Here is a 26,236-nt window from a genome sequence, read left to right as displayed (position 1 = left end):
TCCTGCAGGTAAATCAGGTGAGGTGTCTGAGCCTTGGAGGCCTTATTAAGTGGAGCTACAGTTTGGGTTTGCTGCCGGCGCTGACGCCGCCTCACGGGTAGATGTGAGGTTTCCACTGGGAGCCCCAGGCCCGTCTGCATGCCCGCGGCAGGGGCTGTGGCTGTGCGCAGGCGAGGGCGCGGAGCTGAGGGCTGCCTCCTGCTTATCCCAGGCCTTTCATTCCCTAATAGGGTAGCAGAAACATCAGGACAAGGGGAATAAATGAATGGTGACCTGTGTGCCAGCCCAGAAGCAGGCTAATAATAATGGTGTGTCGTTCCATCCAGCTGCCTGGGCGCGTTTCTAGCCGCTGTCCTGGGTCATGGCTCAAGAAGCTCCTCCTCTGTACGTCCCGCTCCCTGTGGTCTAAGCCGTTGGTGTACATGGGTCTGATATTGCAGGTTTGGGTGCGGGGTAAATTGGTGTAAAAATGGTTTTACCTCTCTGGTCTGGTGTTTGCCTGATGTAATGTTAGGGTAAGGCTGTCTTCATTTGCCCTGTTTCATAGCACTTTGAATGAATGAGTAAATGAATGAGTGAATAGACAACATAGAAATACGTGAAGTAATCCATGTTAGTTTTTTAAAGATTGAAAAATAAGTTTAAAAAATAGAAGCAGGGCCCTGGCTGGTGTGGCTCAGTGGATTGAATGTTGGCCTGCGAATGAAAGGGTCATGGATTTGATTCCCAGTGAGGGCACATGTCTGGGTTGTGAGCCACGTCGCCAGTAGGGGGCATGTGAGAAGCAACAACACACTGATGTTTCTCTCCCTCTCTTTCTCCTTCCCTTCTCCTCTCTCTAAAAAAGAAATAAAACCTTTAAAAAAATAGAAGCAGGAAGAAAATTCTCATATCCCCCCAACTGCTGATAACCATTGTTACCATTCTAATTTTTCTCTAATGCTTCCCTGTACTGTTTTTCTTTTCTTCTTACCTTGTTGGATCCAAGGGCAATATTTAAGGGTAGCTGAGGTACCTAGAAAATGTGGTCATGCAGCTGGTTAAATGAGAAAATAGTTTCAATGGACAGGACCCACCTGCTCCCCCATGCGTTGTCCTGCTCCTGCAGCTGGGGGTGCTGGGGCGCCTCCTTTCTCTGCAGGGCCCTGGGCACAGAGGGCCCCGGTTGTGGAGTGGATCAAACAGTCACCTGTGCATCTCTGGTTCTCTTTATACTTTGGGTTTTCTGTTTCCTTCCCATGTTCTTGTACATGGCTTTCTTTTAGGAGTCTCTTTATGTTTATGAGAAGGTATTTTGGCTAAAGAATTTGATCTTAGGAATTTTTTCCCCCAAGAAACTCACTTTTAGTAGCTCTGAGCATCATAAAAAAACTCAACTGGACCCTTTCTTTTTAAAAAATTTTAATCCTCACCTGAGGATATGTTTCTTGGTTTCAGAGAAGAAGAGGGAGAGAGACAAAGAGAGAAACACTCATGGGTTGCCTCCCGTGTAGGCCCTGACCAGGGATTGAACCCACAACATTTTGGTGTACAGAACAACGCTCCAACTAGCTGAGGCACCTGGCCAGGGCTGGATTCTCTCTCTCTCTCTCTTTTTAATGTTGTAAGTTATTAAATAGGAAAGGGACTTTAAAGATTTGGGAGGTAATTACTATTCGTGTTCATATTAGGTCCTTACACTGAAAGCAGAAGCAGCTTATTGCTTCTGTCTACCTTGGATTCTTGCAGTGCATTGCTAGCCTGTGAGAATTGCTCCTACTTTATGTACACAGAGCTTTCAGGCATACTTGAGTTATTATTTGACATACTTAGAATCATTGAATTTTAGAGCTGGAAGGGACTTGCGTTATTATTAACATTCCTGTTATTCCCCCAAATAATAAATGAAAGTGTAACAATAAAAGTATTACATACCTTCTGCTGGCTGAGTGCTTCTCCACAAGAAATAAATACATCCTTATTGATGTGTAGTTTGTTACCATATAAATGATCTCACCTGATAACTTTGCTCTGGGGGGTTTTGATTTTGAATGATGGGCACCAGGGAACCCTGGCTGTGCATCTCTCCCTGCACCTGTTCCCTGCAACAAGGGTGGGGCCTTTCAAAGGCTCCGTGAGAGCAAGAGCTAATTAATTGCCATCACTGCCTGGGTATTGGGAGGGGGACCTCCAGGGTTCTGGATCCCACGGCTTGGTCCCATGGCTTGACCTTTGTCCTCAGGGAACTCACCTCCAAAGCGAGAGATGTTTAATTTATTGGATAAAGTAAAGGTGTAGCTAGCTGGCGGTATGTCTCTGCAGGATGGCACAGATGCACAGACTAGCTGGTTCCACTTGTGGTCCATAACGACTCACACCCATCCTTCGTAGGTGGCATGGTGGCTCTTGCTGGTGGGGTTGAAGGGCCAGGGTTTGAGCTGGGTCTCATGCCTGGGGCGTCACGCACGGACCTGTATGGCTCCTCAGACGTGTGGTGGCAGGAGAGATGGAGTGTCGTGAGGCCAGCGACCAGCCGCAGTAGCCGTAGAGCTTCCTGGGTCTGGAGCAAAGGGCGGCTGAGTGTTGTGGTTTTGGGGGTTGGGAGGCCCTGAGTGAGAGGCTGGCGGTGTGTCCTGTGGTCTGGCCTATGTGGCTGCGCCTGGACCCAGGCTGCACTGCTTCTCACTTGAGCTCAGGGCCTTCGCAGCAAAGACCTGAGCTCGCACTCATTGCGTATGTGAGCCCACATGCTGGCCCCCTCTGCCTGCTGTGCCTGGTCCCCCCATTGCATGTTCTGGTGGGAAAAATCCTTGTCCATCCAGACCCGGCTTGGGTCCCATTCCCTTAGCAGAGTCCGCCCTGGTGTTCAGGAGTAGTTGGTGGCTTTCTCCTGGGTGTTCCTGTAACTTTAACTTTTTTGTAAGGACCACATTACTGGGTAATACTATCCTTTATCAGCGTACATTTCTGGCTCTCTCTCCCCTAGTCAGACTGTGGGCTTCCAGGGAGTGAGGGCTGGGTGTTACTTGTGTTTTTCTAGCACGAGGGCAGCTCTGCGTGCAGCAGGTGTTCCATCGGTGATCACTGTGCACACGTGGAATGGGCTTCTGCCTCTGGTGTCCTTGGCTTCACGTGGGATCCCTGTAATCTGCCCCACACTCAGCCCAGAACGCTTCTAAAAATACTGGTGTGGTGGTGTTACCCTCCCAGCGTGCTTATAGACTCAGCCCGCACAGCTCACTGGCCGTGGAAGCCCTCCAGCCTCTTCACAGCTTCATCCTCACTCGCTCTCTGCGTGCCCCCTGCGTGCCCCCTGCGTGCCCCCTGCGTGCCCCCGGCCCTAAATGGCCACGGCCAGGTTGTAGAGAGTCCCTCGGAGGGGAGAGGACAGCTGGATGTTCGTGGAGTGGACTCATCTGTGGGTGCCCTGGCAGTGGGGGTGGAACTGCTGTTCGGGGACTCACACACAGTGTCTTCACCGGAGGACAGTTCTCTTGTTGTCCCTCTGGACGCCCCACCTTGTCACATGACATACGTACACCATGTCCTGGACCATTATCTCCTGGCCGGGCATCTTCTCGGCGGTGCGGGGAGTGAGAGACGGTGTTACCTCAATCTCTGAGTTTCATAAATGCTTGTGGAGAGATAGGGAAGGCAGGTGCTCATCTCCACAGTCCGGGGTTCATCAGACCCATCAGCCTCGGGGAGAGAGGGTCCCCATGGAGAGCACTAGTCGGCCTCAGAGGCATCTTCCTCTCTCACAACGAGCTCTGGTTTTAGCCATGGCCATACCACAGAGAGGGGGCACCTTCCCTTCTCCCTGGAAGCTTCTGGTGATGGTGGAGGTAAATGGCGGCTGGAGAGTGTTCCTTGCACTGATCACCTCTCATCCACAGGGCAAATATCACTGCAGAAACTGCAAATTTCAAATGAGGATGCTCCATCCTGACTGTGACACCACTGGCTTATTGTGGACGAAAGACCTTGACCAGATTTCTCTCTGGGGCCTGGGTGAGGAGCATCTGCTGTGTAAACAGTCCAAGGGCCAGAGCCTCAGGGTGCAGAGTTGGGCCAGCATGTGGCTGCTAGGACACTTTTGGGGACATCGTGAAGCGAGTCTTTATTGCTACCCTTCCCAGATGTTCACTTGGAGAGAAGGGGCTGAATGACAGAACTGGGAGGAACTGTAGTGAGCCTGGCTGTGCAGCTAATGAAAATTTCATGCAAAGCCCGTGGCTCTAGGTTCCCAGAGCTATGGCTGGTGCCAAAGCCACTGCTTCCTCCATGCTGTGCCTTGATGTGGGAGTCGGGTGTTCTGCTTTGAACTGGGCCCCAGGGAGCGCTGCTGGCACACTGGGTGAGTGCTCAGTCCAAGCACACAGAGGCAGAGGGCTCCCGCGGCCACTGCCAGAGGGCCGAGGGCCACAGTTCCGATTCTGAAGCCCAGGAAGCCATCTGGGGTCCCGGTGGGTCAGAAAGCTGGACTGTCCCGATAGCTTTCCCAGAGCCTGCCTGGCACACGGCAGATGGTCCAGCTGTTTGGTCTCACAGAGACTGTGTGAGGCAGGTGTTGTTCTCCCACTGCATGGGCAGACAGGCCTAGGCGAGACGCCCTCTGTGCTGGAGAGGGCCTCTTGGGAGGCCTCTGGCCTGTGTGTCCGTCTCCTGTCCCTTAGCCTCTCCTGCCAGTGTCAGCACAGGGCGACCTCTCCCCAGGGCCCCAGTGCTCACAGGCCTCACTGCCCCTCCCTTTGTGTGGGGCAGGGTCACGTGGTGGTTAGAGTAGGATCTCGGAGTCAGGCACGGCTGAACCCAAATCTGCCCCTGACACACAGTCGTGGTTTCTCCTCTCTCAGCTCCAGTTTCCACAGCCCTTTCCCGGGGGTGCTGGGGGTGCCCGTCTCCAAAGGGAATTGGGAGGGTTCTTGGAAATAACACAGTCAAGGCTTAGCACAGTGGCTGGTGCACTTTGAGCATTCCAAAATGGTAGCTGCTATAATTACCACACAATTAATATTAATGTTGCTATTACTTTGATAATTTGATTTGATTTCAACTTCAACTTGATGCAAGCCTTGGATCTTGCATCAGATTTCAGCTCAGCCCCGGTGCTGGGTCATAACGTCTGCTCGTTCCTTAGTGTTCCTTAGAGGGCCTCAGCAGGTGTGGGGCAGAGGCCCACCTGCGCGCTCCTCCCGTACAGCCTGGTCCGTTTCTGCAAGTCTTCCAACGTTTAGTGCCCACTGGGGCCAGGTTCTGGTTACTCCCGTCTGAGGCCATTCAAAGGGGGTTGCCTGTTTCAGTTTCCTCAGAGACCTCCGGGTCCCAGAGAACGATGGTTTTGAGTCACAGGGGAAGAAGGTGGGGAGTCGCAGCCCGAGATTCTGGCATCAAAGAGCAGCAGAGGCTGAACTGTTTCCTGTGCCCCTTTAGTGCTAGATGCCTAGAGCACCTATCGGGGAACGGGCTCTGTGTGGGGACCCGGAGGTTTGGCTGTCAAGACACTGCCCCGGCCTCCTGCGTGGTTGAGTTTGAGGAGTGGCCATCCCGGAAGTGTGGGCAGCTTGGTGCTCTGCTGGGGGCCTCACGGGGGGCTGTAGACAGGTGTACAGGGATTGGGGACAGGGAAGGCTGCCCGTGAGAAGCGTTGTCTAAACTGGGATTTGGTAGAGCAGTAGTTGTTTACCGAAAAGGGGTGAGGAGGGTGACTCAGGCAGGCAGCAGCAGCACGTGCAGTCGCAGAGGCCTGGGGGAGCCCAGCTCCTACGGGGCCAAGAACAGTGCAGGGCCAAGAACAGTGCGTTTGTGGCCCGCGTGAGGTCTGTGGGCTGGTGGGTGGGGAAGGGAGACTGGAAGGCCCAGCAGAAACCCTGCTCCGCAGGGTCTTGTGAGCTGCTGCTGGGCTTGGCCTTGGCCTGGGAGTTGGGAGGGACAACTTGACTATTTTAGGCAGAGGGTGAGGGGATGGTGTGATGTGACCAGAGTGTCCCTGCAGATGCACTGTGGACAACAGCCTGGGCAGGGCTGGAGAGGGGCAGAGGCTGGTTGGGGCAGGTGGTGGGAACCCGAGTGTCCTGAGCTGAGGGATGCCTGTGCGGCACTAAACACGTGGGAGGCGTAAGAGATCCAGGAGCGGGAGGGAGAGGACTTGGTCATGGCCTGAGTGGCCGAGGGAAGAGGGAGGGAGGACTCCAGCCTGAGACCTGGTTCTTCTGGGCAACCAGGCAGACTGAGCTGGGGACACCTCGAGGGGTAGGTCTGAGAGCGGAAGACGGAGAGGGTCTGGGAAGCTCTGGAAGCTCGGGGACAAGTTCTCTGGGGAGCTGCACCTGGTTTGCTGTTCGTGGTAGGTGTGGCTGTCCCCTGGTCCCCTCTCAGTCACAGTGGTTAAGTTACTGTGTGGTTCCCGTAGGCAGTGTGGCTGCACATTAGAACCATCTGGGGAGCTTCAAAACTCCCCATCATGGAGGCCACTGCCCAGGCCACTGAATCAGGGTCTCCTGGGGGTCCTTACTGTTCGGAAAGCTCCGCAATGACCCCATTGGTCAGTGGAGGCTGAGGACTGCTGCTCCCCGGTCCCCGCCTTCAGCACCTCTGCACGGCATGAGCAGGGAGGAAGAGGTGAGGGCATTGCTGATAGCTGGTGTTTTATACCCTAGAGGCCAGCACCTGGGTGTTTGGGAGGCCTGCCAGCCTAGGAGGGGGCAGGGGTGGCATTCTCAGAAAGAGGGCAGAGCAATTAATTTGGAATTTATGATTCTGGGATAAGGCTGGGCCTCGGGCCAGAATAATTTGTGTTTTCTGCGAAGTAAAGGTTTACAAGATGGCAAAGGTCTTGTCTGGTGTGCCGATGAGAGGGAGTCTTTGAGGGTTCCTCCATCTGCTTTCCACATGCAAATGAATGATGTGCAGGAATGCTGCCTGTTCAGAGCAGGCCCAGTCCCCTGACCAGGACCCAGCCAGCCGTCATGGTGTGTGTGTGATATGACATGTACTAACCTCACAGTGGTTCGAAATGCCCCACTAGGCATGCATGTGCAAAATAGCTGTGGTGTAAATATCTTTTTTTTAATAGACAAGGTCACTAAGTCTTACAGAGTGGGAGCCTGACCTTTAAACAGGGACCTTCCTGCCATTCAAGTTTTCAAATTTCATTGATTTTTTTTCCGAAGCCAGTCTTCAGATGTGAGACTAATAAATTACATGCATTTTAAAACATTTCATAATTATTTTTCCCAGGTACAATTAGTCTCCCTTTCCTTGGGGCCTACTTGATAAGGTTCAAATGCAGAAGAGGTCAAGTTATTGAAATTTGAAACACGTTATTTCAGTGTTCCTGGGACATGTCAGTGCCGTAAACTTCTGGAGAAGGACACCTGAGTGCACGTCTGTTATTCACTGAGTCATTCTGTGTGTCCGATCACATGGCAGGCACTCTGCCGCATGATCCATCGTTGTGGTCTGGTTTTATGGAGAAGGTGGCCGTGACTCAGTGAAGCTTAAGTGGACAGCATAAGGCCACACAGCTGGCGCGTGCGGGGGGCTACACTTGAACCCCTGTCTGCTCCTGTGCTTTCGATTCCATGGTACTGGCGGCTTCGCTCCTTCCTGGGTGTTCAGAAGGCTGCCCCTGATTAGCCCAGGCATTTCAGTAACTTCACTAATGAGGTCAAGGGTGTGGGGAGCCTTCAGTCTGGGGTGACACTCTCGTCTGGGTCAGTGGACAAGTGGAACATCTCATCCCCATTCTCATTCCCAGAAGCAAGAGCCCCAGGCAGAGCATGCTTTGGGGAAGAAATCTCAGACTCAGTTTTTCTCTGAGAAAAGAACAAGACAGTGGGTCAGTCCCCCACCCATTTCATAGATGGACAGACAGGGACAGACAGCCAGTCCCCAGGAAGGGGAGCTCCGGAGCTCTTTGTGCATTTACAGTCCAACTGGTTGGAGGTGCTGTGACCATCTCTTTGCGTACGTCTGAGACAGAAATCCCCGTCTTTCTGAGGTTTTAGACCCTCCAAGCTATTTTGGAGCTGCAAGGCAAAATAATTTCTTTGCAGAAATGTAGGTCTGTTCCACTTGGTCTCTGATGTCATTTCCGAGTTTTTATTGAATGTCATCCTATGTCACAGGAAATTGATCATTTGAAACTCCCATAGATAGTGATCACGACTGAGTGTTGGATTTAATCACAGTTTTGGTGGCTGTGTTACAGTAATGGCCTGGGTCACTAGGGCACACACAGACCTCTCCCCACTTCCTGTACCCCGCCCTGTGACCTAGCATGCTTCCCCCTGAACTTGGTGGACGATGGGACCTTTCCCAGGGAATGACGGTCAGTGACTTTCTAATGTTACGATAATATGAAAATTTGATGCAGTTATCAAAAATGTTTACATTCATTCCTATTGTTTGATGTGATTCTTTTATTTTTTCTCATTTATAATGCTTTCGTACTCAGGAAGTTGAGGTAGGTTTTTGACTTTTCAACTGTATGTAGACATAGCATCAAAATAGTTGCCAAATAAAATGTAAATTTCATTCTAAATCCCAAATCTCAATGGTAAATACTTGCTTTAGTTCAGTGAACCAGCACCACACATATTTATTTTTCATTGGTGTATCCAGGGGATGCAATTTATCAAATGCACATAAACAGTCCATTTGCTGCTTTATCTTTTCTCATTAGTTACAGTGCAAGTATGATTGTCAGTTATTATCTGTGTTCTACTAGTGGGTTATTTATTGAAAGAGCAGAGCAACTGACATTGTTATTTTCCAAATCAGTTTGTCTGAGGACTGCAGGACTTTATACCAAATGTCAGACCAATTTATCGAAGAATCACTCTGTTGAAGAAGAAAGTGATTTCGAGTGTATAAACATACACCCACCTGTGTTTTTCACACACACACACACACACACACACACACACCAGGGATACAGAGATGTTAAGGCTGGAACAGCTGGCGTACACCTTACACAGTTCGGCCAGGACTGCCTTACTCTGTGCCTGTTACTCACTCTTGGCGGAGACAAACGAGGCTCCCATTTGTTTTCTGGGCTGGTGTTTTGTATTATGTCAGGTAATCTTCAGATGAAACTGAAGTTCAAACACTTACCTAAAATATTTATGAAGGGGAAATAATCTGTTTCATGTTAGCTAAGTGTCCTTGATTTGAAGTATCCAAAGCCATAAGGTGGATGATACGTCACACCCCCTTCAGAAGCCATGGCGTTCTGCCACCCGCCTCTTCCTGAGTCCACCCAGACTGCGATTAGCACCTCCTGAAAGGCAACCCCCGGGGAATATCGGAACTAAATGGCATCAGCCGTTTTGGGACTGTGGGGCAGTGGAAGGAAAATTCGGGGTCCCATCCACAGCGGGCCCGAACCACACACTTCCCGGCGGGTCATGGCGTGCGCAACAAAGGCACATGAGCGCTCTAAGTGCAGTGGGGCTGTTTTGGCCTCATGTCATGTTAGGGAGGATTAAAGGTTTTACTGCAAGATGCTTTACAGAGCAGAATGTTCTTCGGCATATGTGAATACATATGTACATATATTTGTTAAATTGTGTATTAGTAAATATGTTCTTATTATCTATTATACATAATAATATGCAGTGTGTTACATATATTTTAAACAGATTTCCTTTCCATGAATGCTCATCAAAATGAATATTTCTAAAATACTGGAAAACCCATAGTTACTGGGTTCCAGTGATTTCACAGGGTCCAGTACTATATTAGTGAGATGTTTATTTAGAGAGATAAATGGAGGCAGACGGTTTTATCTGTCTGATCATCTGTGGAAGATTAACAAAAACAGTGAGGCCATGATCATCCCCAGGCTGCCCTTCTTCTCTGCCACCAGCACCGCCTCCTTTTGCTTCATCCTGGACGTGTGATGATTCATCGCCTCCTCACTGTGACCTTTACACTGGCCAAAAGCCTTCTTGCTGTGACTTTATGTTGCCCTGGGGTATTTCATGATTTGAGACAGAAGGCAGTATGTTCGAATTTGAGACTGTTCACATTTATAGGTTCTTCCAGATTTTACCGGCTGGGTAATTTCCTAAAGAGCTGGGTCCTTTCCAGTTATAAAGTGGCTCAGTGAGGCAGGGCCAGCTTTCCCTCAGACAGCTTTCAGCCCTGCCCCGGGGCGGCCTGACGTCGCCACACTGTGCGCCGAGGCCCACAGCTCTGCATGTGCAGAGTACTGCCACCCTTTCCTCCTTGGCCTGTGTTACACACTACGAGGAGTAATTGGGTTTAATAAACAACTATATTTAGATCTGCATCTTTCTGTTTAGGTTTATGTTTTAAAAATTAGCTGTTGCCAAGGGCCTCACAAGTCATTTTTAGAAGCTTCATCACTGGATGATGAAATGACCAGTTAAGAGGCCAACTCAGACAGATGCGTATCTCCTGGCGGCTTTGATCTGGCACATCTAACGTGCTTTTAGCGCCGTCTGCGTCTAACCGGCCACAGCTCGATTGGGCGAGAAGGGAGATCAGAGGTGAGGGCTCGGGAAGTTCTGGCCCTTCCCAGGACCAGGCAGACTGTGGGTCCGTGGCACGGGAGCACCCTTTGATACAGTGCAGCGTGGAGGTGGGGCGCTGCAGGCTGCTGCTCCCCAGGATGGGGATCATCCCCGTTAGGAAACCGAGAGAACTGCTAGGATGATGTAAAATATACACCATGTATTTTTATTTATTTAGATAGAAAATAAAAAGGCTGGGGTGGTGCCCCTCGGCCCTAGGCCTTGGAGAGAGTGACCAGCACTGGAGCTGGCGACAGAGTGTTGGTGCAGGGTCACAGGCAGCCGTCCTTGCATCCTCTGAGCGCCTGATTGTTAAGTGGGGCTCAGGGATGAGCACAGTCTCAGGAGGTGAAGCCCTAGAAGAAGGATTCTTTTATCTCTGTTTTTTTTTTTTTCCCGTATGAATTTGGGTGCCTCCTCTCCGGAAATGCCTGCACTGTCCGGTGAGTTGATGGATTTAGCCCTGGCCTGCCTGGATTGGCCACACTGGCTGGCACAGTGTGGGAGAGGATCTGTGTGTCTGGGAATCTCAGGCTAGCAGCATGTCCGTGAAGAAGTCCCCCTTCCCTGTGCTCCCTGACCATCCCCCAAGTGGGCTCTGGTACCTGGAGCACTTCCTGAATGTTCACGGTCATGGCCCCTGATAGGGGGTTTCTCTCTCAGCTATAGCCAAGCCAGTTACACCGAAGGTTTTATCAGCTCCTGGCTCATTGCTTTTTGCTTTGGCAATCCACTTTCCTAAGGCCAAGCAAAAGCAATCAGACGCAAGGAATCATTTTCTTTCCCTGCTTGGCCTTGCTGAGCAAGGGGCTGTTTGAAGGACCCATTTTGCATAATGAGCTTTCACTCAAGGTGTACTTTCACATTTTGGCAGCAATTAGGCAGTGTTATTACATTTCAATAGGTTTCAAATATTCTAATGCAGATATCTGCTTTTAGAGGCTTTACATTTAAAACTATGATGTCCCCCATGAAATCTGTAAAAAGGGCAATTATAGGAAAAGTGACAGGGTCCAGAAGCATGCTTCACATTCCATCCAAGTTATAAAGCATGTTGAAGTCATTAGGGAATACTCAGTTCTTGAGACTCCTGCAGACCTTTCTTTGACATCAGAGAGAATGTGACATTTCAGACACCCATCCGGAGTTCCCAAGGACTTCCTTATCTGAGAACAGCACATTCGAGTAGAAAGCGTTTCCCAAGACTCCCCCTTGCCATTGGACACGATGCCATGCTCTGAATGTGAGGAGGGTATCAATGAATTGCAGTCAGAAAGATGGACACTTTGTTACCTTTTTCTTCAGTGGTGAAGATGAGTTCATCTTGAGTTGTCTCCTCTCTTGCCCTTGTGAACAGCGGAATGTGTTGGCACCGTGCTTGTGTCTACGGCTCAGAGCACACTGGCCATCAAACTGAGAAATTGGGTGCTAAATTTTCCGCCTACTATCCAGCCCTTAACTTGGAATCGTTTAACGCTGGCTGCTGGGTTTCAAAGCACAGAGTTTCAGTGCCTCGGGATCATGGATGGAGAGAGATGTGGCAGCAGGACCGTGCTGAGCTTTCTCAGTGGTCCTTTAGGGTGCAGCCTGAGAGACATTCGACCAGACGGGTGCGGCAGGCAGTTCTGCCATCAAATCAGAGACAGAGCAAAGGGGTCCAGGTCCTTGGAGTTAAAAATAATTTCATGGCGACTCCCCAGGATCCAGAGGAACCTGCTCATGTTTATTCATGCTCTGGAGAATGGAATCACTGCCCATGAAGCAATATGTTCTGATTTTACTCTAAATCCAGTTTCCTGAAATCTGTTAAAGGGCTTAGGTGAACTCAACAAGGGTTTAATAAAGCCAGGTAATTGCACCACACAGAGGCCGATAACATTCACAGGAGGCTGTGGCAGAGATAAACTGCATCTGCAGACAGTGTGGACAATAATTTAAACTAATTGTGCACTTTGATGTAAATTAACTTCTCTGGGAGAGAAATTGAGGCCTTATTTTGGACCTTCTGAAGCTGCCTGCAGCCTTCAGAATACCTGCCAAAAGCACGTGTGGCAAGTAATTTGGGTACAGCCAGGAAGAAATGAACTGAAAAGGGGGCACGTGCCGTGAAAATGGTGTGAGGATGATGTACAAGGATGAAGCCTCTGGACCTTACAAACTTCAGTTTTGCTGGCACAGTGAGGGTGGGTGAGCACCGGGGTTTGGACAGGGAGAGGAGACGGAGCGCTGGTTTGGAAGGAAAGGCTTATTAGGAGTGGGGAAGAGATTAAATGTAGCCATGAAGAAGGGAGTGACCCAGGCCCTTGCAATTTTAAAGTAATGAAGTGTCTAGCCTCGGAGCATAAACGATTCCAGCTGTATCAAGGGAGACACGGTTATCAGTCAGCCAGATTGGCCAGCCTTTGCTTTTTTTATCTTTACACACTGGGAACAAATGGTGTAAAGTTACACGTTTGCCTGTGGTTAATTCTAGCATTTTGCACGGCCCTTTGTTTCTAGGTTTCGTGAGTGCTGGAAAACTGGGAACTGGGCACAGGCTACACATCTCCATGTAAAAGAAATGTTGACAATTGAATTATCAGCTGTTACAAACAGGGAGGCGTGATCACCAGTGAGAGCAGCAAGGCCTCCGCTGCAGCGTAATTGATGGCAGACACACCTTGCCCTTTGGAAGGCGTATCTGTCAGGCTGAGGAGAGCGTTGCTGCTTCCATGTGAGGCTGAAGTGCTCTCACTCTTCCCAGAGTTTAATCCACACGGTCTGAAAGGCAAGCATTGGAAAAGTACATTGATACTGTTGATTTCACATTAATGTCTGTTTGGGGAAAGATTCTGAAGCCTTATTGTTTTCCTTTGTGTTTTGGGAGGTGGGGAGGAAGGCAGCTTTTCGTGCAGTTACGTGAGAAACTTCCTGAAATCTGACCTTTGTTTTCTATTTCTTTTCCTTATATAGGATGATTATTTCAGAAACTGGAATCCCAACAAGCCCTTTGACCAAGGTAAAGGATGCCGTATTTCTTGCTGTATGTCTCATGGGAAATGCTGTCTCTTTTGTCCTTCCTTTGCTGAGTTAGAGTTTCCACAAGGGTCTTATTTCCCCGACTTTGGGAACTGAATTGACTGGGATGGTCGAAACTTTGATCAAATTGGTTATTTTTTTGAGATTGCCTAAAACAGATTAAGAAATGATTGGTAATTGAATTGACTGCAAAAATTGTTGGTTGCTTTTGTCTGGAAAAAAAAGTAAAGTGGGTGTCGGCTGATCTGGAGCCCTGCCGAGCTGGACCCAGCCATTCCCTGCGTGGGAGCGACTGCGCCCGCAGGGGCTGCCCAGTGCCGTGAGCTGTAACCTGGAGCTTCCTTTTCAGAAACAGGCTGGTCCCGAGGGGCTCTCACTGGCACTCGTATTTTCATTTGTTAACTAAGTTCGTCATGGCTTCCAAACACAAGCGTGTTTCAGAGTTGGCTCACCGATCGCAGGGGTTTGGGCCCGGCCCTCGGAAGGCTCTTCCCCTCCCAACAGAAAGCCTGCCGCTCCTCAGGGTCACTGTAAATCACCACCAGGTCCTCCGGTGGCTCCTCTGCCTCGAATCACGTGCCTGTGTCCGCTGTGCGGGGGGTGGGTGGCTGCTGCCAGCACCGCCTCTGCTCGCTGAAGGTGATGGCAGGCTGTATTTTCGGTACATGTATGTGATTAGTGCTGACACTTGAGGACAAATGTAACTACCCAGTCTCAAAGGTCCATACTTCTGAGGGTGCGTTTCGGTTCTGTAGCTTAAGTGTTTGAGGGATCTCGATGGTTCAACTCGGCACAGAGACATCAAGTCGTCAACCTGTCACATGGTAGAAGGTGCTCCTTTCTGCCTCATTGTTGCCATTTTGATGGGTCACACTCTCTCTCTGGACTCTGGTTTTCTTACAAGCAAGATTGGTATCGAGATTTCCACATACATATTTTAGCTCATGCCCTCCAGAGCAACGTTCCATTCATTTGTAGGTACACACATGCGCTCATTCTTAAACATGGGTTAACTATTGTTGTGCACGTAAGCACCAAGCCAGGTTCTGGGGACAAAGCACACAAGCAGGGGTGCCCACCCTGGAGGAGCTCGGGGTGGGGAGATGATGCCTCTGACCATAGCAGCAGCGGGTCCGTTGTTAGCGGCCAGGACCAGGTTGGCGTGAAGCAGTGGTGAGTCTGGAGCTGGGGCACTTGGTGTGTGTACTGTGAGTGTGTGTAGGGAGCATGTACCAAGGAAGACTCTTCAGAGGGTCTGTCTGGGCTTATACATATCTTAGCAACCTCCAATCAGGGGATATGAAGGTATTTGTAATTTAGAAATTTTCCATCAAAATGGTCAACATGTCTAAAAACTTCCTCTGAAAGGATGTACCTGCACTGTGGAAGAACACTCAGATGCAGAGCAGGGTATTGTCTGGGCCTGAACACACGCCCCTCCGTGAACATCCTGCCTGGACTGTGCTCACAGAGGTGCCTTGGCCAGTGGCAGCAGTGAACCAGAAATAGGCTCCTGTCTTATGAGGATGGGCATTGCCTGAACACCGCCAGGTGAACACTCCCCCGGGCTTGCAAATGAACCCAAGAACTTCACCCCAGAACCCGTGTTTGCTGTTACTGACACTCCTTGGAAGGGCAATACCCGATGGTGGGCGTCATTGCCCCTCGAGGACGTACGTGACAGCTTCCCTTGATTTGAGGGTTAACACAGAAACTGAGCACCCCAAAAGTGTAACAGGGTGTTCAAATCTGTTTCACCAAAAAGACCAGAGAATGCTGGCAACTCTTCCCAGCAGAGCCCTGCCCCTGTTCCTGCTTTTTCTAGCTTTGCAGATTTGAAAGCCAGATCTGCTTGTATTGGGCTGGCCAAAAAGCCCATATGGTTTTTTCTGCGAAATAAAAGACACAATTTTATTTTCACGAATAACTTTATTGATATGGACATTTTGAGTATGTCAGCTCTTTCCTTCTATTGGCTTCTAGTGGGTAGAGGCCAGGGGTGCTGCTAAACATCTTCCAATGCATAAGACAGCCCCACAGCAAAGAATACTTTGGCCAAAATGTCAATAGTACCAAGAGACTTTGCAAACCACTTTTGACAAGTTCAGTCAGTCACAGCACCTCCTCCATACACTGCACAAATCTTTTTTTTTGCGTTTCAGTTGCACTTTTATCTTTCTTGAAATAATAAAGCATAATACGCTGAAAATGTTGCGTATTTCCTTCCATCCTCAATATTAAAATGGCTGCATAAAAATTCACTAATTTCAATACATTTTATTAATGCACACTGATATGACAGCTGTCACAACACAATCTAACAAAATTGTGCAATGAAGTTAAAGGCAACTAAGAGCCATTGTACGGAAAAAACGAAACGAAATTTTTTGCCAGCCCAATATAAATCCTCTCAGAAAAACCTCATGATTTTACGGGGTATAATTAAGGACTTCAGCCGAGAAGCTCCATCAGCTACCTCAGGTGTGGCTGCTGTTGGCTATTTATATACAGAGCCACGAGAGAGGAGGCCAGTCTGAGAAGAGCCTTCACTTAAAATATCAGCCCCAGCAGACGCCATCAGTTACGCTGTGTGCTGCTCAATAAAAACGGGAGGTTACTATTTCAGCGCTGACACCGCTTGCTGAAATATAAGCCGCAGACATGGGAGACGTACAGCATCTCATCTTCCAGAAAATAGGAGACCCGCTAAGCTCCGATGGAAGTTGTCGGCTGCAGAGAGGTTGTTTCCGCTCCTAAGCTGAAGGAGAAGGGAACATGGTTCAGATGGTTTTGTGGTTGGGGAAAACTTTCAAGGTGGAAAGCGTTCCAGAGTTTCACATGACATTTATGGGCAGGGACAAAGGTGGAAGGGGCCTAATGATGGAGGTGGGTATGGAGCGGGCTCGACATGAAAGGGGAGAAAAGGGGCAGGAAGACTACTCGGGGAATTCTGGTGGAGTGCAGCCGGAAGGTGGAGTTGAGTTAGATTGTGAAGAATAGGCCAGTCTATGAAATCGGAACTTTGTTTGGTCAGCACTAGGGAGCCACAGAATGTTTGTGAGCAGAGGAGTGACTGATGAGGGCAATATTTTAGAGGGCTTAGTCTGGTGACTCAACAGCTGTGATTAGAAATCCAAGACATGCCTGCTCAATGATGTCCCTGCTACAGGACTCTTAGGTAACTCCTCCACTGCATCGTTGATTAGCTTGGAGTTTGGCTTATTTCAAGGTGCTCAGATTTGCCACTCAGTTTTCAGGTTGGCCTCTGAAATGCCCAGGTCGCTCCTGATTGTCTTAGGTGTTGATGTGAATAGTTAGGACACTCACTGTATTCAAGAAGATTTGACTTTGGGTGGTGGGCACACTATACAGTATACAGATGACATGTCATAGAATTGTGCACTTGAACCCCCTATAATCTTATTAATCAATGTCACCCCAATAAATTTAATTAAAAAGAACATTACCTATAATTACTGTCTCTACTTAAGGGTGTTTACTGAACTTTGGCCAACAGGGCTTCGTAGAAGGAGCACTTACCATGAGATTGACTCCAAGGCGGTTAGCGGGAAAGTGCCTCACCTGCCAGGCTCCTTCCACGGGATGGAAGATGTCTCTCAGTTGTTATCTTGAAGTGAATCATTCATGTTTCTGTCAGTTGCATCTAGTAGACATCAACCTCAGGCTTTTCTAAGAAGGATTCTTCCTGAGATTTGGATAGAGTAGGATATCCTTTTTGATTGTAATGATTTAATGCCAAATCTCACAGAAGGGACAGATAGGAGTTGAAAGTTTTCCCTTGTGAAACCCTCAAAGACAGATGTCTGTGGCAAGAGTTGGGCAGGTGCGTGGTTTGAGAGGGCAGCGGGCCAAGGTGAGTGGTTTCCTGTCCTGTTGGGGCGGGAGGAGTGGACGCGGGAGTGGAGCAGATGCAAGGTTTGTGCTTCTGAAAGTGGCAGCTGGTCCAGCAAGATGCTTGCCGGAGAAAAAGCCCCTAGTCAAGTGCATCTGGGGTGCGCCCCTACTCTGTTCATCCCTCAGAATTTCAGGGTGCTCATTAGCAATTCGAAAGCTCCTAGAGGCCTTTTAGTAAGACCCATTTAACTCACCATTTCCCAAATCTGCCTTGGACTGCGTGTTTTTTAAAATTTTTTAATTTTTCACTCCTCACGTATTGGGTACCCAGAGAAAGCAGTGTATTCTATGGGACACATTGGTAAGTGCAGTCTGGGGCCTTGGGCTTTGCAGTCAGATTCTCCAAGTTTGGAACTTGACTCTGCCAGTTACTAGCTGTGTGACTCCAGGCAAGTTGCTTAACTTCTCTGGTTCTAAGGCTTCCCATCTAGAAAGGCAACAAGAGCACTGAGAAGATTAAGTGAGTTAGCATGTCTGGCATATAGGAAGTGCTCCATCAGTGGTGTTTTAGTAAGTAATTGGTCCTTTTTTATTCCCCACTCTTCCCCCTGAGCTGCCCTCCCTGTTGCTTCCCTCCCTTCCCATTCAGTGTTTTTCTCTTTCTTCTTCTAATCTCACCTGGGGGCCTTCGGAGTGGTAATGCCCTGAAGCTCTCAGGGCTAAATTGGAGCTGGCCTGTTCTGTATGTGAGGCAGGTCAGTGTGGTGGTGCACCCCAGATCCTCATTATTGGGGCTCAAGAGGTTCAGATCCGAATGTGTTCATTCATGTATAAAGTCCCCAAATTCTCAGTGTTTACACTTGCTGTGCTGGGTAGTAGGGACCACACTAAAGAAGGCTATCCTTCCGCACGTCCCAGGTTAAGTCGCCTGTCTTAGGAACCAGTGGGGAAGTGAAGGCGGGTTGGTCTGGGGAACTGGGAAACCCATCAGGTGCCAGGTATTTACACATAAGGGACATAGGTCAGTGTGGGCTGAGGTGGCAGTCTTTGCTGCAACGTGGCCGCACTCATTCTGTGTCGTTGTATGTGGATCAGTGCACCTCCAGCCTTTGCTGCCAGTCACCGTCAGTGCGATAATCCAGGTGCCACAGCAGAGGCTCCCTGTTCCTGTGGGGGGAGGCTGTTGAGGAAGGTCGTCCGCAGGGTCAGGAGGGGGAAGAGAGAACTGATGAAACTACGGTACCGTGTGGGGAAAAAAAGTGTCACTCGGGGATTCTAAGAACAGGGGACAAACAAGAAGCAAAGTGAATTCTAACAAGCTGTTTCCGAGCTCCTCAGCCAGTCCTTTCTGAAGAAGAAAATTGAAATTATTCGTAATGCCTCTGCTGAAGAAAAGGTTTTCCTCGCGCACTGGGGCGGGGGGGGGGGGAGTAATTTACATACATAACCAAGACTTCATTTTACTATAAGATGCTGATTACCTGAAGATGTCCTGGAGTGCTGAGACGAGGGTTAATTCAGGTTCTGTCTGGAGGCATGGTTCGCTCAGGAAGGAACCCACTGATTTATTTGGCTGTGAAGTTCCACTTGATAAGACAAAACATTTTAGGAGGAATGGCTGAAGGGGGGGATTTATCATGGAATTTTTTTGAGACAAGTGTGTTCCTTTAATGTGGAATAAATGAATGGTTTAAGGAAAGCAGATAGCCGTTGGTTTTAAGGATGATGTTTTTCTTGTGGAGTGAATACTAATCACCCTTCCAGAGCAGCCTGGCTCTGGCTGAACTTCAGATGATGCTGGTGACCTTCAGAGCAGAATGCGAACTTGTAGAAATTGATCTCCTGATAAAAATAAAGCCCTGGAAGTCAGGGGCCCTTCCACCCCTGCTCTTCACTCCAGTGGAAGAAAAGAAGAAAAACCTTGCCCTTTGACTTGCAATCTGTTCTACTAGAATTCCGACAAGTTCAAGTCCTGACCAGTGCCCCGGACTGTTCTGAGGGTGAAAATTCTAACCCTCGAAAGTGAGAGTTCTTCCGTGTTCCCACTGTGCGTCTGGAGCCAGCGCCCCGAGGGTCCCCCGACAGTCACGTTCTGTTGTTTTTAAATGGGTTCAGTGGGGAGGAAAGATGGTTTATTTTCAAAATTGTTCTTTAGGAAAAGTTTTTTTTCCCCTCTAGATTAATCTGAAATTTTATATCAGAGGCTTAACAGGAGTCTTAAGTCTCCATAATTTTCCTTTTCATGTTGAATTCACCCTGACCCCAAAGAGCCTGATTCGCATCCATACAGTGTTGACAACGTTTTTGTGTTTAAGAATCTGTTCACCTTGTCTGACCCCGTGAACTGCAGATTTTCAGGGACAGCTGGCCTGGTTCCTTCATGGTCAGTCTGGTCGGTGTCTGTCTCTCACCTTTGCCTTTCCAGACAATTTAACGACTGTTCTTCCCTCTATAGCAACAGACCCTCTTACTCAACCCATTCCCACCCTGGATAGTCACACCCCACTTTAGCTGCCTCCTTGTGTCCTGATTATGGCAATAACATAGTATTTAAAAAGAATTCTAGTCGGTTGTGCCAGGAAAGAAGAAGTCTATTCGCTCAAATATGAGTGTGCCCCGGCTTTAACCCAGTCTCCCCTCTTTAAAGTTAGATCACGTTGAATGTTTCATCTTTCATCTCGGGCTGCCTTTGCCTGTTTGCTTATTTTAAGGAAAGAAAACATCAGCTATAAGATTGAAATCCCGTGGGCATCCTTCCTTGATCCTTGTTCCTTGTTCCTGTTTTCTTTTCCCTGAAAGTGACCATATATCATTAATGCTTTTCTGCCCATGTTCTTCATTTTCATGTCACGTGGGCAGGTCTACAACCAGTATGTTACATTATATGTTGTACATAGAAATGCACAACATATAGAAATCAGTTTCTTGCCGAACATGTTTATCTTTACTGAAAATGACTTTTTGCCCGTTTTTGTTTTGATAGTTACAGATGTAGTTAATCACTTTATGTTGTAATATTCCTGTATACTGCAGTTTATCCCCTTACTCCTGCATCAGTGGATATTTACAGTGTCTTCATTCATTTTACTGTTGGTGCTGCTTTTTTGTGGCATTTCTAACGTAGCAATGGATTCTTCCATCCAGCCACTTGGCCCGGAGAGACTGGTGTCCCAGGCAGGGGGCCGAGGTGGGACATGAGTCTGCCACTACTAAAATGTGCAACGGCATGCAGAGCGTGTGGCCTTTCCTCACTCGTCTGCCCATCTCCGAATAAGATGTGCGGGCCAGACGGCTCCTGGGGTCCTTCCCGTCTGGGACAGTTGAGCTGCGGTGGTCGCAGGCGGCACGGAGGCTCTGTTCTCTTGATCAAAGGAGGAAAAATGAAAAGTTCGAAGCTGCTGCTCCTACTTCAGAGGTTACAGTTTAACAAATAAGTTATGAATATAATTTCAGTCAAACCAGTGGAATTAAGTGGGCCTTTTAACCATCTAGAGTGGGGAGGGGCACTCAGAATCAAAAGCAGAAACGGCCGAGTAAGAGGTCCTTTCTCTTCTCTGAGTCCTGTGGGCACTGCGAGCTGTGGAGGACAGAGCAGGGTTCAAATCTCGGGAGTCCCATCAACTGGCTGCATACGTTTGAGTGATTTGACTTATCCAGGCTCCATTTTCTCATCTGTAAAGTGGGGCCACTGGTGTCTGTCTCGCAGGGCGTTTCTGAAGACGGAGTGAGATCCTGTTTGTGAAGGGACAGGGTTGGTGTGTGGCACGGGCTCAAGAAACCTCAGTGTCTTTCCAACACCGCCAGCTCTGCCTGGGGTGCCCATGGCCCTGTCCACATTGTCTTCCACTTCCTCTGGCCTCTCTGGGAGCTCCCAGTGCCTCCAGAACCAAGGAGCAAAAGCTGTCTAGGGCTGTGGTCTGGCCTTTGGATGGAGTCATAGGGAGGCCTGACGGGTAGTAAAATTCTCCTTGCAGTTACAGGCACCGCGGCCTCCTGTTTCCGTGTTTAAGGGGTTCTTTCGGGATAAACACATCCATTTTAAAGAAATGTTTATTACCTTTCCTCCAACATGTAAAATGAATTGTTGGTCTTCTAAAAAGGGGGAAAATCCTTCCTATTATTCCACCTGCTAGAGCAACAGTCCCTGAGTTAATTATATTGTATTTGTCGAGTCCTAATGAAACAGCCTTAGTTTGAGGAAATTCTCAGTAGAGAAAACATGTCAGTTGAATTTTAAAACCAATCAATAATGCTGCCTAAATTTTTCTCACTTGAGACCGGCTAGTGGGTTGGAGTGCTTTCACAGCGGCAAGATGGCTGCTTGGAGAAACACTGCCCGGATCGTTCACCCGTGTCCCGTAGCTCTTAGGCCTGAGATGGAAGTTTTAGGTCTTCATTGTGTTATGTAGCAGCTCACTCCCGGAGGCTCGGGGAGTGTCCGTTCTACCCTAGTAACCGCGTATGACAAGATGCAGTGACATATTGGAAGGGCTCTGGACTTTGCAGTTGCAAGGACTGGGTTCGATTCCCAGCCCTTCCCTTTAATAGCTGTGCGTACTTAGGCAAGTGCTTAGCTTCTCTGAGCCTCAGTTTCCTTATCTGTAAAATAGAAATTATGGCACTCATTTCACCTGTGGCATGAGGGGTCCGTAAAGCTCCTGATGTAGGGCCTGACCCAGCGTTGTTACTGGAATGGACATGATACAGCAGCAAGGTTTGGTCAAAGATGGGCGGCTGATGTTTTGTTTTAGGTTTTTAGGTTTGAAAGGATCTTAGAGGAGGTGTTGGATGTGCCGACTTACCTCAGTCATGTATGAGCCAATTGGTCAGCGGATTGTTCAGTCATGTACTTACTGATGGCCTAGGAGGTGCTGGACGGGAATGTGACAGAGGCTTTCCTAAGGGGGCTTATTGTCTAGGTAGCTGAGAGGGAGGAAATGAGACCCAGAGGGTGTGTTGGAGGTGCCCTGCAGAGCCTTGTGGACTAGGGTCCCAGCAACTGGGCAGTCAGCCTTTCCTGGGGAAGGGTCAGGACAAGGGTCTTGGAGGAGGCATCTCAGGAGCCTCTCCTCTCCGAGCACTCTTCCCTGGCCTACTCCTTCCCCAAGTCCCAGGTGGGAGCCACTGTGGAGGAGATTTCATAAAAACACAGCACGTGACAACTCCTTTTTTAATCCCTGGGGGGAGGGGGGGACATAAACTTTTACATGAAAAAACTGTTTTTTTTTTTAAAGTTCGAACTAAAACATGCTTCCAGAGTTCATTAGCATCTCATCAGGTCTTGATGTACTTTCCCCCCCCCTTTCCAGGGGTATGTGATCTCTGGGGTCAAGCAGCTGTGGTCCCTGGCTGTACTAAAACATGTTTTTAGTACAGGAAAAAGCCTGTTATTAACTCCCTCTCCATTCAACAAATACAACATCTTCAGGAAAAATACAGAAGATGCTCAAATGGCCCTCTTAAAAAAAATGATTGTTATTTTCTACAGCCACAGGTCTGCAACAAGTTCAATTTTGAACAATAACAACAAAAATAAAGGAGGGAAGAAGGGTTCTAAATCATGCAATTATACAAAGTCATTTCTTATTTTTGAAGGAGGAAATGGATGGACAAATAGGCACCCGGCTTGATGAGCAAATCTGTATGAAGCACTTGTTCTGCGCCAGTCCCAGTTCTGGGGCTTAGGAAGATACACAGGAACATGTGACGCCTCGCAGTCCCGGACGCGGCGTTCATTACATTACCCTCACTGTTATTATGGATGTTTGAGAATTACCAGAATTAGAAAAATATCTACTGATACCGGGGTTCCAATATCGCACAACTAGGAGAGACAGGACATTCGGAGCATCTCTCCACAGGATGTAGTCATACATCACACAAATACGTGATGCTGGTGGCCATGGACCTACCTGTGAGTGGTAGGGGGAGGAGAACACATCCTGGCCTGGGGATAAACCCGACAATAAAAAGGGGGTTCCAAATCGGACATGGTGAGAGGACCATGGCCCTTCGAGAATAAAACATCCTGAATGTGGCAGGTGATCCCTTCCCACATCCACACAGCTGAACTCTAATACCCTGAGCTCCACCCTCTTTAGTAAGAGAATTAGGAATTGCTCCAAGCAAGTCTGGCTTTAATTAATAGGCCTTAGAAAAAGCCTGTTAAGTTGCTATTCATCACTGATCAAGGAAGGTCCTAACACTAAAGACATCAACTCAAAATGGGGAAGAAAAGCAGGGAGAAAGAGAAAAGGCAAAACAAAGTGAGAAAGCATCTGCCCTGGGCTGTGATGACCTTGCTATAATCACTGAGTCAGATGAAACTTCCCTGACACTAGCCTCTGCCCCAACTTGCCTAACGCAGCAGTGCCTAGTTGTGTGACTTTTCCAGCAAAATGTTCCATGGAGGTTTTCTGACATGAATGAGACTCATTATCTCCCTGAAATCCAAATAACTTAGTGGAGTGATTCTCTGTGACCTGGTTGAAACCCACTGAGAGGAAAATTCACCTGTGCGACTGCCGATGCCGCCTGCCACCCTCATGGGCACTAACCAAAGGCAGGCACTCTGGCTGAGTCTTTCTAGGAAAGCACTATTCTCTTGTTACTCATCCGCTTTGAGTTTCTGTGACGAGACAAAGACCACCCGTCCAATGTTTGCACCTACAGAAAACCAGCACACTGAAAATGAAGAATGGCGGGCTGAAATATTTGTGGGTTTTCTGAGAAGTAGAAAAGAAAAAAAATTAAGATAAACTCTGATTTGCCTTTTGGCAGCCCACTCTCCTAAGTGCTATTTGGTAGAGAGAATACATACAGCCTTTCGCCTACCAAATAAATGAAGAGACTTGGGTTTAGACAGATGATGAATGGGGCGGTGGTCTCCCTTACATTTAAAAAATACATTGATAGCATTTCTCTAAAGAAAAAGCTTGCCTTTTTCACTTAAAGCAGTCAATGCACATAAAGTAATGTACACCCAACTTTTCGGGAACAGATCCTCTACATACACTATTTTGATATATACCAGTTGTCAGTGGCGTGTCTGTATATGTAAACTGCACCTCCCCAGGCCACTCCACATAGACAATCTTAAAGTCACCTCCATCCAGAAGTTAGCTGCATAAATGGTCAGGAAATTTGGGGAAAATCAAATCTTTGAGGGCTTAAGAAGAGTTTTAAAATGCTACTTTTTACAGCTGTCTTACTCAAAACTTATTGCCATGCCCCTTTAAATTATAAAATGACACTGAAAAGCTGCTTTTTGTTTGTGCTACTTATAAATCAACTACTCAGTTTTGTAATAATAATAAAAACAACCATTTATAGAGTGTTTTTCTGGGTTCTCAGCTAATAATGAATGCGTAATATCTCATAATGCCCACAGTAAGCCTAGGATGTTGGCTATCTCATTACTCACGAGGAACCAGGGGCAGAGAGACATTCTGTGATCTGCCCCCTGTCTCATAACAGTCAACAGGGAGACGGGGGTGTTAGCTCCAGAACTCCCTTTTTAGCAGCATCCCCCCCTTCACCACCTGCCCACACCTGCTGACTTCAACAGATTCCCTTTTATCACTTAAAACTCTTCAAGCTTCACTTTAACTGACCATGCCAGATTTATCTCTCATATTTCAAGACTTCTCCACACAGATCCCAGACTCTGGCTACTTCCCCATACATTACGAACTTTCTCCAGTTCACAATTTTATCAATGGTATTTCCTCAATATAAAATGCAGTCACTTATTACAAACAGAGGGAGAATTAAAACCACTTTAAGTTTACATGTAGTTATAGATATAATAATTACAAAGGCTAACACAATGATCAATTACTATGTGCCAGAAACTGTGTTAGTCCATTTGCACAGGTGCAGATGTGTGCAATAGACGTGTGATACACATACAGGTATTTTTGCCGATGCCACAGATGAGGAGCCAAGTCTTAGGGAAGCTAAGTATCTTGTCTAAAATGACTTAACTAATAAGAACTAGAGTCACAGCTCAAACTCCAACTATCTGACTCCAGGCAGCAAGCTGCTAGTCACACATTCTAGGCTGCATCTTTCCCAAATTCCAATTTGCATTCCAGTTGTTTGAGAGTAAGTTTTTTATCCCTGCTGACCTGTACATTTCTTGGAACACAGGCGAGAAAGAAATGACTTCCATCCCTGAATACCGCCCCCCCCCAACACACACAGTCTTGGGCACGGCGTTTATGGAAGTGACTTGAGTAAAGGTGAGGACTTCTAAAGTGAAATGCTGATTTCGAGGCTTCAGGGAAGAGTTGCCTCCCAGGGGGGAGCTGACTCCCAGGGAGGAGCACCCTCCTCCGCCCCCTTGAAGCACAGCCTGCGTTCAACCTGCACTAGCCTTGCCCACGGGCGGGCGGAAAGAGTCGGTGTGTGGTGGGTCCGCCTCTGCACTGCGCTGCCAGGCCCCAGTTGGAAACGATTCACAACCCCTCACCTGGCTCTGCGTGCTCTGTGCAAAGTGTTGTGGTTTGTGAACATATTGCAACTAACTTCAAGTCAGGCTTCTCAAAGATTATAAAGCCTCAGAGACTGGAATATTAGGTTAAAAAAAATTAAGGAGCCATTCTTTCCTTTTTTAAGATTTCATTTATTTATTTTTATAGGGGAAGGGACAGAGGCAGAGAGGGAAAGAAACATCAATGTGAGAGAGAAACATCAATCAGTTGCCTCTCATATGGACCCCACCCAGGGACCTGGAACCCAGGCATGTGCCCTGACCAGGAACCAAACCAGTGACCTTTCACTTCACAGAATGATGACCAACCAATGGAGCCACAGTGGCAGGGAAGTAAAATTTTAAAAGA

At 48.1% G+C, this 26,236-nt stretch overlaps 1 protein-coding gene across 2 annotated transcripts in view; it reads left to right on the top strand.

The window, feature by feature from the left end:
- The window catches only part of SPOCK1 (SPARC (osteonectin), cwcv and kazal like domains proteoglycan 1), a 453,180-nt gene that overhangs the window by 190,128 nt on the left and 236,816 nt on the right, over positions 1-26,236 (top strand). The window contains exons 3-4 of one of the 2 annotated variants that reach the window (XM_037060953.1): positions 8,438-8,446; positions 13,473-13,518. In XM_037060953.1, coding sequence (XP_036916848.1) covers positions 8,438-8,446; positions 13,473-13,518 — 55 coding nt within the window. The remainder of the gene's footprint in view (positions 1-8,437; positions 8,447-13,472; positions 13,519-26,236) is intronic. The other variant, XM_037060963.1, reaches the window with a different exon arrangement.

Source organism: Sturnira hondurensis, unplaced genomic scaffold (assembly GCF_014824575.4).
Source record: "Sturnira hondurensis isolate 20B ecotype Veracruz unplaced genomic scaffold, ASM1482457v3 Scaffold0001120, whole genome shotgun sequence".
Taxonomy (NCBI): Eukaryota; Metazoa; Chordata; class Mammalia; order Chiroptera; family Phyllostomidae; genus Sturnira; species Sturnira hondurensis.
This window is presented reverse-complemented; position numbering and strand designations above follow the sequence as displayed.